The 14719-nt window shown below is 38.4% G+C and overlaps 1 protein-coding gene across 1 annotated transcript; it reads left to right on the top strand.

Moving 5' to 3' along the window:
• Window positions 1-2926: 2926 nt before the first annotated feature.
• Window positions 2927-3136, top strand: LOC117078451 (tachykinin-4). Its single transcript, XM_033201999.1, has one exon. It carries the CDS (start codon window positions 2927-2929, stop codon window positions 3134-3136), a length of 210 nt encoding a protein of 69 aa, XP_033057890.1.
• The last annotated feature ends 11583 nt before the right edge of the window (window positions 3137-14719 follow it).

The raw sequence follows: 14719 nt of genomic DNA, 5'->3' as shown, positions 1-14719 counted from the left end.
TATATATATATATATATATGGTGATAAGACTTCTGTAGAAGAGAACTGAATGTTGTGAAAAAAAAATATGGAAAAGGGGAGAAATTAGACAGCCGATTTATATCATGTTGTAAAGGAAGACCGGCTTTAAGAGGTTTCATTGGAGCTAAGATCTTAATAAGTTGGCTGAGCAAGGTGCTGACCAGCTGGAAAAGCCTTTCAAGTAGAAATAACAGGAAAATAAAAACTCTCAGAAGAGGGAATAAATTAGCATATGGAGAGTCATAAAGTGGCTGGAGCATATCATGTGAGGGAGAAAGTAGCAGAAAGTATGGGGGAGTCAATAAAGGTTCAGATCATGCAGGGTTTTACAGATTTTAATAAAGAGTTTGAATATTAAATTCTAAACTGTAAAGGGAGAAGACATTGGAGGATTTGAACGAGACAGTGAAATTTTCTAATTTACATTTTTAAAAGACTATTCTCATTGCTGTATGAACAGCAATAATTAGGTGGAGGGGGAACTGGGTGCAACAACAACAACAAAAAACAAACAAACAAACAAACAAAAAATAAGGCTATTTTAATATTCAGCCAAGAGATGAGGGTGGCCTATCCTAGGCTGGTGATGGTGGGGAGAAAGAGAAATGGAGAAGTGGGATATTCCTTGAAAGTAGAAATTTCAAAACTTTGATGGATTAGATGTGTGTGAAGACCAGAAGAAAGGTGTCCAGAAAGAAATCAGATTTATAATTCAGGCATTTACTTGATGTGTTGATTACGTTAAATAATAGAGTTAAAAAGGAAAACCAATGTAATCAATGTGGCAGATGGGATCTAGTGATAGAAATGACAATTTATTTAATCTACTGACAAATGATGAGATTAAAATTGAGTAGTAGATTAGAATGACCTATGCTTGGGTCATTTTCTGTTTATCATTATTCAGACATAACTAAAAACTAATGCATATAAAATAGAGGATTCTAGTTTGGGATTTTTGTCATGAATCAAAATTGAAACAGTTGAAACTCAATTGTGTTGAAGTAGGTAGGCAGATTTTAAAATACTATCTACTATAGAAATTCTTAAAATGCAAACCTACTTTATTAAATACCTTTAAACTCCATGTTGCCTGCCATAAGATTGTTTGGAAAGACTAAATGATTTAATTGGAAGCATCAATTAAAATAAGACATATTACTTTATATGTTAAACACTATATAGATATATATATAATATATATATACACAGAATTTAAGGATTTGACCTAGTTGTTCCTCAGAGGGTCAAGTTTTTGTTACAAGAATATATCTGTAAGAACTATCTTTACAATACAAATTTCAATTAACTGTGACATTTCCTTTCTGCTGTAAACAAAGCTGGCTATTGAATAAATTGTGAAGTACAAAAACCTCACCTTACAAATTACTCTAATCCATTTTTGCACTTCTTTCTACACATTTCCTGGGAATTTAATATTCTATTTCTCCCTCTGGCTCTTCTTCCTCTATAGCAATTGTGGCATCCTATGCAAGACTTACATCCTCTGCACTCCTATGTTATGAATATTTTCTTTTCTATATGACCCAAAGATGATATAACCAAGCAATTCTATTTCTAGGTATATGCTCAAAAGGTTTACATACTGGTACTCAAAAACTTACTTGTACACAAATGTTCATAGTAGCATTATTCAAAATAGACAAAATTTAAAAACACCCCAAATGTCCATGGGCAGTTAATGAATAAACAAATTGTGGTATATAAGAAAATATCCAACCATAAAAAGGAATGAATTAGTGATACATGATATAACTTGAAAAACATTTATGCTAAGTGAAATAGGCCAGACAGAATAGATCACATACTGCATGATTTTATTTACTTCTTCATACCCCTATCAAAACTGATTCACAGATGACATGATTCTGTGTATGGAAAACCCCATAGGATCCACCAAAACCTAATAGACCTAATAATGAATTTAGCAAAGCTTCTGGATAAAAACCAACACATAAAAATCAGCTGTCTTTTTATACACTAATAATGAACAATCTGAAAAGGAAATAATGGAAATAATTCCATCTACAATAGTGTCCAAAAAAGTTAAGTATTTAGGAATAAATTTAACAAAATATGAGAACAGCTCATACACTGAAAACTATAAAACATTAATAAACTAAAGAATACATAAATAAATGGAAAGACATCTCATGTTTTTGGATTAGAAGACTTACTTTTGTTAAAATGGCAATGCTAACTTCAAGCAATCTATAGACTCAATGCAATCATAAAAATTCTAAGAGCCTTTCTGCAGAAACGGAAAACCCAATTCTTGAATTCATATGAAATTGCAAAGAGCCTTGAATATTAAAACACTCACAAAGTAGAGGAACAAAATTGAAGGACCATCATTTTTAAATTTTAAAACTTACTACAAAACTACAGTAATTAAACAGTATGGTCCTAGCATAAGAACAGACATATGTTTGTTTTCTGGACTGAGAGTCCAAGAATAATCATATATATGTATAGTCAGTTGATTTTCAACAAGGATGCCAAGATTATTCAATAGGTAAAGAATAGTTTCCTCAAGAAAACGGTGCTGTGACAAATTGATATTCACAGACAAAATAATAAAGTTGTAGCTTTATACAAAATTATACAAAAAATATAAATTATGTATATATACATATACAAAAATGTACTTAAAATTTTATCAAAGACTTAATTATAAGAGCTAAACTCTAAAACTCTTAGGAAAAAAAAAGGGTTTTCTTGAGTTGAGCTGAAGGAAGGAATCAGGAACAGCTGGAAGGACCAGAAAACAGGGGGGGTTTCCCCTATCTATACTCAAGGAGCCAAAGAGCAAACCAAAGCCTGCAGGGGGCATCTTTAGACTGCGAGGGGCTCCCAGAGGGTTCTGGGACAGTGCAGGCTCACCATGCTGCCTTGCCTCGCCCTGCTTCTCCTAATGGAGCTGTCCGTGTGCACTGTGGCAGGTGATAGTGGAGAGGAACAGACACTCAGCACTGAAGCAGAGACCTGGATAACTGTGGCCTTGGAAGAAGGCGCTGGCCCCAGCATTCAGCTCCAGCTGCAGGAGGGGAAGACGGGCAAGGCAAGCCAGTTCTTTGGGCTGATGGGGAAGTGAGTGGGAGGAAGACCTCTGATCCAGCCAAGGAGAAAAAAAGCGTTGTCAGCTGGAACACACGCTCCAGGGCCTCCTGGGCAAGAGAAGCCTGTCCACAGAAGGCAGAGAGGATGAGACCCAAGGTTCAGAGTAAAAGCCCCCACTGCAGACTTCCCAGGGGACGTGGTGCCGCTTCTTCCTACCTGGATGTCACAGCTGACAAGCCAGCAGGCCATGTCTCTTCTCTGTGTCTCGTGTCTTCATCACTGGCACTTCACATAAGGCCCACACTGAACCCACCGGGCTTCTTCCTGGACTCTCGGTGTCAGGCAGCAGTCCTGCATAGATGCACGATCTTCACCGTTGCAAGCTGCATTGATTCTGCCCTCCCTCACACTCAGAGCTGGCATCTCACTACACAGCAGTGGGGAGATTCGCCCACTCTGTATCCTGTGCCGAGCACACAGTAGGCGCTCAATAAATGAGTGACCAGTGGTGTGGGGGGGAAGAAAGGAAAAAAAAGATTTCCTTTTTTTTTTTTTTTGAGATGAAGTCTTGCTCTGTTGCCCAGGCTGCAGTGGTGCGATCTCGGCTCACTACAACCTCCGCCTTCCAGGTTCAAGCAATTCTCCTGCCTTAGCCTCCCAAGTAGCTGGGACTATAGGCATGCACCACCATGCCTGGCTAATTTTTTGTTTTAGTAGAGATGGGTTTCACCATGCTGGCCAGGCTGGTCTCCAAATCCTGACCTCATGATCCACCCACCTCGGCCTCCCAAAGTGCTGGGATTACAGGCGTGAGCCACCGTGAAAAAAAAGGTTTTCTTGACCTTCATGACCTTGGATTTGGCAACACATTCTGAGATCTGACATCAAGAGTACAATCAACAAAAGAAAAAATAGAAAAACTGGAGTTTGTTAAAATTAAACCGGTTTTCATGTTAAAGGACATTATCAAGGAAGAGAAAGACAACTTACGGAAAGGGACAAAATACTTGCAAATCATATAGCTGATAAGAATCTAATATCCAGATTTTATAAAGAATGCCTTCTACTCAATAACAAAATGAAAACCACTCCCATTCAACTCTTAAGTCTTTAACAACAACAACATGGAAAACAATCTCATACAACCAGCCCACTGACTTGAATTGGTGTTCCTCTAAAGATGTGCAAATGACACTTGAAAAGATGCTAAACATTATTAGTCATTAGAACAATGCAAATCAAAATCACAATGAGATACCACTTCACTCCCATCTACATGGCAATTTTTCAAAATCAGAAAAATAACTAGCATTGTCAAGAATATGGAGAAATTGCACATTGCTTATGAGAATGTAAAATTGGTCAGTTGCTGTGGAAAATATTGAGAGTTCCGATACAGGAGATAGAAAGAATTTATTTAGATAAATAGTGAGAGTAAAAGAGTCTTTGGCAGAACTTCCATTCTAACAAAAAGCAACCTAAGAAATCATTTTATTTCTAACAAAGAGCAGCCTGAAAGACTGAGCTGCAAATATAGATAAGGAAGCTGGAAGTTTGCACGGGGAAATGCCAGCAGCTATACCAATAGAAAAGGGATACCTGGGGGCCAGGCATGTCCACCATGGAAGCTCCGTTTTCTTTTTTTTGTTAGCACTTGTACAGTAAGAAAGAAATGGGCAACATGGAGACGCTCAGGCAGAGAACTCACTTGAATAATAAAAGATTGGGGTGGGGCTGCCAGAGATTCATGTGGTATGCAGATGGCAAACCTGGTTCTGTTTTTTCGTGCCCTGTGTAGATCAGACACCATCTCCCCACTACCTCAACTATAAAAACTCCGTCCTTCATTTCACTGCAGATCAGCCGCCCAGTTTCTGGGTCCCCTCTCTATACAGAAAGCTATTATCTTTCTTTCACCTGTCAAATTTCCCCTTTAACTTCACTCTTTGTGCATCCACATCTTTGATCTCTGTGGCTGAGACAACGAACCTTGGGTGTCACCCCAGACAACAAGGCCACTTCATTGTGGGAGCTCACCTTAGATCCAAGGTAGATTCATCAAAAGAAAAAGTATAGGAGCAGTTCTTTAAAAAGTTAAACATAGAATTAGCATATAATCCAGTGATTCCACTTCAAGGAATACACTCAAAAGAATAGGATACTAGTACTAAAAGAAATACTTGCACACAAATATTCATAGTAGCACTAGTCACAATTGACAAAAGCAGGACACACCCAAATGTCTATAAATAGCTTAATGGAAAAATAAATGGTGTTACATACATACAATGGAAAATATTTAGCTATTAAAAGGAATAAAGTACCTATACATGCTATAACCTGAAAAATGTGTTTTGTTAAGACACAAAAGATCATGTATTGTTTGATCCAATTTATATAGAATTTATGAATGGGCAAATTCACAGAAATGAAAAGTAGATTGATGGTTTTCAAAGGCTGGGGGAAGTGAATGGAGAATAAGTGGTTACTGGGTATGTGATATTATTTTGGGGTAAGGAAAATGTTTAGAACTAGATAGAGGTGATTGCACAACATTGTTAACATAACTAATGATACTAATTACTTATTTTAAAATGGCTAATTTTATTTTATGAGAAATTTGCCTCAATTTAAAATAACTGGCTGTATCTCATTTTTTAAAATCTAACCAATCTGAAGTTTACATTTAATGGCTTAATGTTCTACTCCCTGTTGGATAATACACAGTCTGATAGAGGGAGGTTATAATGCTTTAACACAAAGAATTGGTTAATGGCGAACATTCCTGGCAGGGCAAGTTAGATAAATATTATGGGTTATGGAGGTAGTCTAACCTCCTCAATTAACTGTGTTTTTTCTTACAGAACAATTTTAGTACATTGGTAATGGTGCTACTTCATGATTTTTGCATTTTTATGATTGACTCAAATTTTAAAATCTTAATTATATATATAGTTAAAATGTAGTGCTCAGATGAGGCTTATTGCACAATTAGGGCTTTATTTCTGAAAGCATGTGGTCTTAAGTGCTGCTAGTGTTGAATCCCACGTCTTTAGAAATATTATTATGTATATATATTTTTTTAAATGATTTGTCTTTTGCAGTAGGAGAGCACCTAGTGTCACCGGTGGAGAGTGTCCAGGTTCTTGGCATCTTCGACAAAGAACTGGACAAACCACAGAAACAAAGCAAAGAAGGAATGAAGGGATTTACTGAAAATAAATGTATGCTTCAGTATGGCAGCGGGCCCCAGCATAAGGGCTAAAGGGCCCCATGACAGCATTTTGGGGAGTTGCAACACCCTCTAGAGGATTCCATTGGTTACTTTGGGTGTGCCCTACGTAAATGGAGAGGATGAAGTAAAGTTACAAAGTCATTTACTTGGCCTACGCCCTATGGAGAGGATATTTCCTGTAATAGCTGAAGTGTGAATCGGCCTTATGTTCCCTGCCTCCAGATCCTATTTTCCTGCTTCATCTGCCCGGAGAGATGTGATCCTCACACATTTTTATGAGAGGCAGAGGGACCAATGGTCTTTTTTCTGTAACTGCTTTATGCTGCCTTGGGGCATACTCCCTACCTACTGGGGATCACAAAACTGTCATTCTGCTGTGTCTAGTGGAGGCAAGGTAGCTCCTTGATGGCCAGGGGTGGTGTCCTCACTTGGAACTGGCTGGAGCCTTTGTTGCATGATCATCTAAAGCTTGATGCTCTCTAGGCGAGAGGAAATGAATTTGGTTAAAAGATTTAATGGGAACTTCATAGGGTGGATACTTCTGCTGTCAGGAATGTTTGTTATAGAGAATTGCAAGAGAGAAAACAAAACCTGGTTTGTTCTAGAATCTATGTATTTCCTTAGAGTCTTAGCACAAGTCACTCCATTTCATTTGGTTTGGACTGTTGGGGCCTGGTGCATGAGCTTACTTCAAAACAATGGCCTCCCAGAATTTTGTTTAAAATTTCCACCTTTTTGGTTAGGTTCTCACTTAGGTGAGAGTATAACCAAAACTGAGGGCCTTAGCACCACTCTTAGTTACCCTCATTTTGGGTTTCCGGTTTCAGCACGTTATTTATAGGTTATGGTGTCCTCATGGTTGCACATTTCTTTCAGCTCCTGTTATCCAGTTGAAGAGAGACCATATGACATTCTAGAGATGGCTGCATGCAAGCATTTAAAACCTTTGAGATAACACAGCACTCCAGGGAGACAATTATTATGACTATGGGAGGATAATACCAACAGTTTGGAGTATGCTCCTTACCCAAAGTCCCCATGAACCAAAACTTCCTAAAATCAAATAGATCAAAGACTGACTTAACTAAGCAATTTCTTCATTAATCCACTACCACTGAATTTCTATAATGTTCATTTGATGTATTCCTTTATAGATCACAAGTGCCAGAAGCTGTACAGATACTTTTCTGTTCAGCCAATTCCATCATAACTTTCACAATAGAAATTAAAGTCTGTTGTGAAATTGTAGCCTTTACAGTATTTTTTGCTATAGATCCTATCATGGGAGATACATTTCTAGTAACTGCCTCTTTTACTTTAAACTATAGAAAAAGGAACTAACAAATGATGCCCTCCTAGAAGAATGAAGCCCTCCTGGCAATGCTCTTTTTAATCTCTGATGTGGGTCAACAGGAGTGAGCCAAAGTTTTATTTTTGACTGACTGTGAGGCAACACATGTAACATTAAAGTTTCCTACCTACGTTGAGCCTTTGTCTTTGATTTATCATAGTATAGGTTTATCTATGTATAAGACTGGCTGCAAATGCCTTCACAAATAAAAATATACCCTATAAGTGCCCCTAACGGTCTCCTTTTTCACTTCTATTGTTCATAGAGGCAGAAGCAAGAAAAAAAAATTCAAAGATAAGAGCTTCATGATAGTAGAAGTCTTAATCTGTAAACTTGGCAAAAACTGCTTACATCAAGGATGCCATCTTTTTCTTGGGAGAAACTTCCCTAGTTAGTTTTACCTTAAAGGGTTCCAAAGGGTATACAGCTCCAAGAGTGTAGAGGGACCCTTCTCAGTTGCAAGACTATGAACCCAAAGCCCAGGGTACCAAAGCTTTGTTGTAGTGTGCATAGCAAGGACAGTTTTTTCCTGATGTTTCCAGAAGATCCAAACCATAAAAGCTTTCTTTACCTGATGAAAATACACTGTAGCATAATAATCTTCTCTTAAAACATCAGCCCTCTTGCATGGGAAAGTTTTTATACAACCAGAAAGCATGCATTGAAAATAACAATTGAATGAAATCCCTTTAGAAAGTGTTTAAATGGCCTACCAGGTAACCAAATGTACCTGAAGCTTTAATTGTTTTTCCAGAAATATGGGGCCAAACATTGGTTATAAACTATTTTAGTAATTTGTAAGATACCACACCAATATATTCAATTTGGATTATTTTATATTTTTCATGATGAATTATGGACTGGAGAACCTTTAATAATAAAAATTTTAAGGGCTCAGGAAGGGGCAAAGTGGCCAGCCTGGTTCTCCATGGGTCCATGCTTAATTAACATTAGATTTATATCCTCTTGAATATCAGTTGTTTTTCCAAATTTGGTGCATAGCACTGACAAGGAAATTCAGTTATTTCTGTGATTTACAATAACAATATAATAACCATAATTATAATTGACAGTATATACTTAGATATTAGAATTTCAGCAATCTCATACAATTTTGAAACACAATATGATTCACAAAAATATAACCTAAAGAAGATTTAGCATCATTCAGGCAATCTCGTGTAACTAAACATGCTAAATAATCCTGTTTACCTCCTTTCCGGATGTTTTAAGGGGCCTTCTGATTCATCCTAAAAGTCAGCCACTAAGAAAGACAATTCTGAAACTGAAGTTTGATTTTGGAATTTCAGATTACCATAAATTATTTATTTTGCCAAAATGATGGCTTAGGAATTTAAATAAGCAAAAACCTTTTTATAATCTTTTACCAAAAAAAAAAGAAAAATTCGAATTCTACTGCTTTTACACACTTTGCATGTAAAGCTATGTCTAGTAGTATTACCTCCATGTTGCAATGGCAAATTTTAATGTAAATCCTGCTAAGTTGTGTTCTGATGAGTTTTGACTATTTCCAGCATAGCTAGGAATATGGCCAACTCCACATGTCCCCAGGCCTTATCTACCTGGAAAGCAGACAAATTAAACAATTTTCAAAAGCCAAACAAGCAGCTTATGACCTTAACGCATTTAGCAAACCTAACATTTGAACGTAATTTAGACTTCATGTTTACATTACGACGACATTTGTATTTTACCAATAACCTTTAAAACTATATTTCCCAAAGATCACTCAAGTTACATGAACTAAATAAAAGACATTACATTTTTCACTTTTCTGACAAAACATTTAAGATCTTATTATTAAGCCAATTAATTTAAAACTTTACAGAGGAAATAAACAGTGACTTTTACTTTATGTTAGGCAAAGAGAGAAATATGACTTAAATTCTATTTAGGAGCGTATACTCAACACACTTAAAGTATCGGGAAGCCTAAAATTCAAAAAGTTAGTTTAAGGTTAAAAGGCTGGTGTGCTCTATCAATTCTTGTAGGCCCATCAAAGGTAGCCTAGGAATTCCAGATAAATGGAACAAATGATGACTTGCTAGAAATGCATAGGAAACAAAATAACTGTTCACAGAAACAAAAGTCTTCCACTAGAAACTAAAAAAAAAAATGCTGATTTTTTATATATGCATATACAAGCAAAGGTAGAGAAGAATAAACAGTGAACGAACGAAAACTAGAAGTAAACCGTCTGGGAAGTGAAAAGCGCCTCTGCCCGGCCACCACACAGTCTGCGAAGTGAGGCCCCTGCCCCGCCCCCGCAACGTCTAGGAAGCTAGGAGTGCCTCTGCCCAGGCGCCCCACCATGTGGGAAGTGCTGAGCGAGTCTGCCCGGCCGCCCCACCACCTGGGCAGTGGGGTGCGCGTCTGCCCGGCCACTGTCCGGTCTGGGACGTGAGAAGCGCCTCCGCCTGGATGCCCTACCGTCTGGGAAGTGAGGAGCGTCTCTGTCCGGCTGCTGAACCGTCTGTGAAGTGAGGAGCGCGTCTGCCTGGCCGCCACACCTTCTGGGAAGTGAGGAGCGCCTCTGCCTGGATGCCCTACTGTCTGGGAAGCGAGGTGCGCCTCTGCCTGGCGGCCGCACTTAACTAATACCTCTGCACAGCCGCCCCACCGTCTGGGAAGTGAGGAGCGCGCGTTGCCCTGCCGCTGCGCAACCCTCCAAGTATGAAGTGGCAGCCATGTGTGTGATCTGTATGCCCTCCCCAAGTTTGCATTTTTGATATTAACGTTTACTTTTAAATTAAAAAAAAGAAAGAAAGAAAGACAACTAGAAGCAAAAACAAACAGAAAACCAACCCTAAATTTTCCCACTTATTTTGCCCTGGAGGCTACAGTGTTACTTAGGACCAAAAAACACCCACATATAATGAATATTTTGTTCCTGATACACAATTCAGTATCCTTAAGCTCACTAATATTATCATACATCTTTTGCAATCAATACATTTACTTTAGACACATGATTGATCAGTACTCCAGTGCCAGCGCTATCCATGCAACACAGTAAACATAGTGTGAAGCAATGCAAGCATGGATGTGAAATTTGGCTCCACACTAAATCCAGCTTCATGCTTGACTGTATGAAAAAGGAATAGCCAAACTGCGGATGCATTTCTTTGCAATTCTTATTTAATTTTAATCAAGACTAAGAGCTTTAACTATGAAACTGTTAATTAGCCAAATGTCTTCAATTCTCTATCAGGTTTTAAGAAATATCTTATTATTGAAACTTTTTTCCATATCTTTCTCTTACTGCTTAATGATTCCTTACTATGTTGTTTTATAAATAACCTTTTCAAATCTGTAATCTATACTAACTTTTAGATAACTTCTGAATTAGACAAAATTATTCTTTTTTCCACTAATAACATAACCTTTCTGGCACATTTTGTATACAGAATGACCGGTTAAATTTTTATCTATGGTAACCTAAAGCTTTAGTGAAACCCTAAAAAGCAAGAAATCCTGAACTATCAGATATGGGCATTTATAGATTAAAACAATTCCACAAGTATAGAAGCATTATTTCCCGATATCACAACCATTTCTGAATTGGAAATAACCTAAATATTAAATGAGCATTAAAATAACTTTAAGACTTTAATTTACACAAAAAGTTTATCTAAAACATTTATCCCATTCACTGTACTTAATTTTTACTTTTAACAAGGGTGACAGAAGACATCAACCGGCATATGTAAAATGAACATCGCATTGGTCTGGAAAGGCAGGAGAACTTGAGGTAGGTTGGGGGATTAGCGGCTTTCAGATTCAAGTAGTTGGAAGACAAAAAGTTGCATTCTTTTGAGTTTCTGATTAGCCTTTCCAAAGGAAGTAATCTGATCTGCACTTATCTCAGTGAGACTTTGAATAGAATGGGAGGCAGGCTTGCCCCAAGCAGCTCCCAGCTTGAATTAACAATGACATTTAAAAATATCTAGCAAAGACAAACATAAAATTCAGACAAAATGTATGCTGACAATTCTAAAGGCATTTCTATTTTTATTCCACCAATAATTTTAAAGTTACCTTGTTTAGTAAAGTTACACTTTAAGTCATGTGAACTTGAAAATAGCTTAGACTTATTTACTTAATTTATGAGCGCTCATTTACTCATAAGTTTGGTAGACACAACATATAGCAGTAAGTGTACATACAAATAAGCACGTCTAAACATGTATACACACACATAAACAAAGATCCAACAGCTTGGGACCTTAGCCTTGAGATAGCAATACAATACTTTGCCAGTTTTACTTTGCCCCAGTAGATAATCCATTGAAGTCTGTGAACCAAAATTTCAGATAAAGCAGTCTCCTTGGCAGTTTGCATTTTTTTTTTTTTTTTTTGAGACAAAGTCTCGCTCTCTCGCCCAGGATGGAGTGTAGTGGCGTGAGCTCGGCTCACTGCAACCTCCGCCTCCTGGGTTCAAGTGATTCTCCTGCCTCCGCCTCCTGAGTAGCTTGATTACAGGCGTGCGCCACCATGCCTGGGTAATTTTTGTATTTTTTTAGTAGGGACGGGATTTCACCATGTTGGTCAGGCTGGTCTCGAACTCCTGACCTCGTGATCTGCCTGCCTCAGCCTCTCAAAGTGCTGGGATTACAGGTGTGGACGCCGCGCCCAGCAGGCAGTTTGATTTTTAAAGGCCAAACCTTCCCAGACTTCAAAAAGCACTGGGGCCAAACAGTACCAAAGGAGGGCGTCACACATTAACCAGGCCTCCTGCTTAGAACAGCAGCACAAAAGCCTGCATACATGCAACACCATCCCACTTTCTGATTAGACAGTAAACTTCAGATTCTAAACAATTTTGGGGCCAAGCATCATTGCAAGTAAGAGAGAAAATTCTAAAGAGGGCTTAATATTAGACCTGTGCAGAGAGTGTCCCCTTTGGGCAGGCTGAGGTCCACAGGATCACCTGGAGCATTCTCCTTTGGAGTCCAATCTTAGAGTTTCAGATGTCTCTGACCTTAGGTGGGCACCGGTGCCACTTTGCATGTGTTCCCTCTGGAGCCTACTATGAGCTTTCCTTTGGTACCTGGGTGTAATCCCCAAGTTTTAGCATCCTTATAATTTGATAAGGCCATGCTTTCCCAGGCCTCCCATTCCATGAACTTTAATGATAGGAACTGGGGACTAGCTGGGTTTCGTTTGCCCTTAGCCAGTTGAATAGGGGAAGGGAAGAATTTAGCATAAGTAAAGAAGGTTTAAGTCACCTGAAACATATGCAAGTTTGCTCCGAGGTGCACAGCACATAGAGATCAGGGACCACACCGAGAAAAGAATTTTAAAAACAATCTAGGACAATTATTCCTGTTCATTTACAGGTCTTCAGGCAATACCAGGGAGTGACCCCAGCCAGTTGCCCTCAATTTCCAAGGAGTCACTAAGAAACAGCCACTGAAAGACTGAAAAAGAAAGAAAGAAAAAAAAAATTGAAGAAGTCCCAGCTCCTTTAAGTGAATTGAGTAGTGGCAGTTAGGCTCTTCCACATGGAAACCACTTAGTTTCACTGGCCCTGGACAGAAACTTGCAGTTGCTTCTGAGTTTAGGCGCTGCCCACCAACGGTCCCGAGTTGGAAAGGAAAGTAGAGACAGATTCCCCTGTATGAAGCAGAAAGGAAAGGGAGAAAAATGAATCCCAAACTTTGGGCTTACCTTTTCCTCCTGGCTGGCTTGCCAAAATATGTCACTGGTAGAGAGTGTCCAGGTTCTTGGCATGTTGAACAAAGAACTGGACAAAAAACGCAAACAAAGCAAGGAAGAATGAAGGGGTTTATTGCAAAGGAAAGTACACTCACAGTGTGGGAGCAGGCCCGAGCGTAGGGGCTCAAGGACCTCATGACAGAATTTCTGGGAGTTGAAATACCCTCTAGCAGATTCCATTGGTTACTTCGAGCATGCCCTATGTAAATGGAGAGGATGAAGTAAAGTTACAAAGTTACTTACTTGGCCTATGCCTATGAGGACACTATTTCCTGTCATAGCTGAAGAATGAATTGGCCTTATGTTCCCTGCCTTCAGACCCTATTTTGCTGCCTCACTAGGACTTGAGCAGCAGGCACGTTGACAATAGACCACCTATCATCCTACCATTTAAAAAATATTTCTTTGGTCCAGGGCTTCTATACATAGAGCACTTTAAATTGAAATATCTATATCTGATTTAAAGCTGTAAAAAATCATTCCTCCTTTATGACAATTTTGAATAAGTACTATCAAAATAATGAAACTTTGCTTTAGAGTAACTTCTCCCCTCCTCAAAGATGAATAACGATGTCTTCCATTTCTTTCCAAGCAGATACAACATACACAGTTACAGTAGTGTTAGAGTTTGTTAGAACTAGATTGTGCCACAAAACTTTATACTGCACTGGTGTCATAAATGTCAAATGGGTACCACTGAGGACTAAGCTCTACTTTTTTTTTTTTTATCTTGCCCAGATTGCTCTCTAAAGAGCCTGGGAGTCATGCTGTACAAACTACAAACTCTCAGGATATGGGTTTTAATTAACCCTATACTTACTTTCCAATCTGATTGGCAGAACATTATATGACAAAAAAGAAAATAAAAAATATTTTACCCCAAAACGTGTTTCTTTGCCATATTTTGAAATGACCCTGCAAAGCAGTCCTTTGTGGGAGAAAATCTGCACCTGTAAAGAATCTCTATTAACATAGTTAGAACTTTTTATTCCAGGCCCTCCCAATCCTGAAGAGATTAGCTGAGAGTCTAGCAACTTTTAAAGGACAAAGGGCTAATATCCAGAACCTACAAAGAACTCAAACAAATTTACAAGAAAAAAACAAACAACCCCATCAAAAAGTGGGCAAAGGATATGAACAGACATTTCTCAAAAGAAGACATTCATACAGCCAACAGACACATGAAAAAAATGCTCATCATCACTGGCCATCAGAGAAATGCAAATCAAAACCACAATGAGATACCATCTCACACCAGTTAGAATGGCAATCATTAAAAAATCAGGAAACAA

Source organism: Trachypithecus francoisi, unplaced genomic scaffold (genome assembly GCF_009764315.1).
Source record: "Trachypithecus francoisi isolate TF-2019V2 unplaced genomic scaffold, Tfra_2.0 Lachesis_group6, whole genome shotgun sequence".
NCBI lineage: Eukaryota > Metazoa > Chordata > Mammalia > Primates > Cercopithecidae > Trachypithecus > Trachypithecus francoisi.
This window is presented reverse-complemented; position numbering and strand designations above follow the sequence as displayed.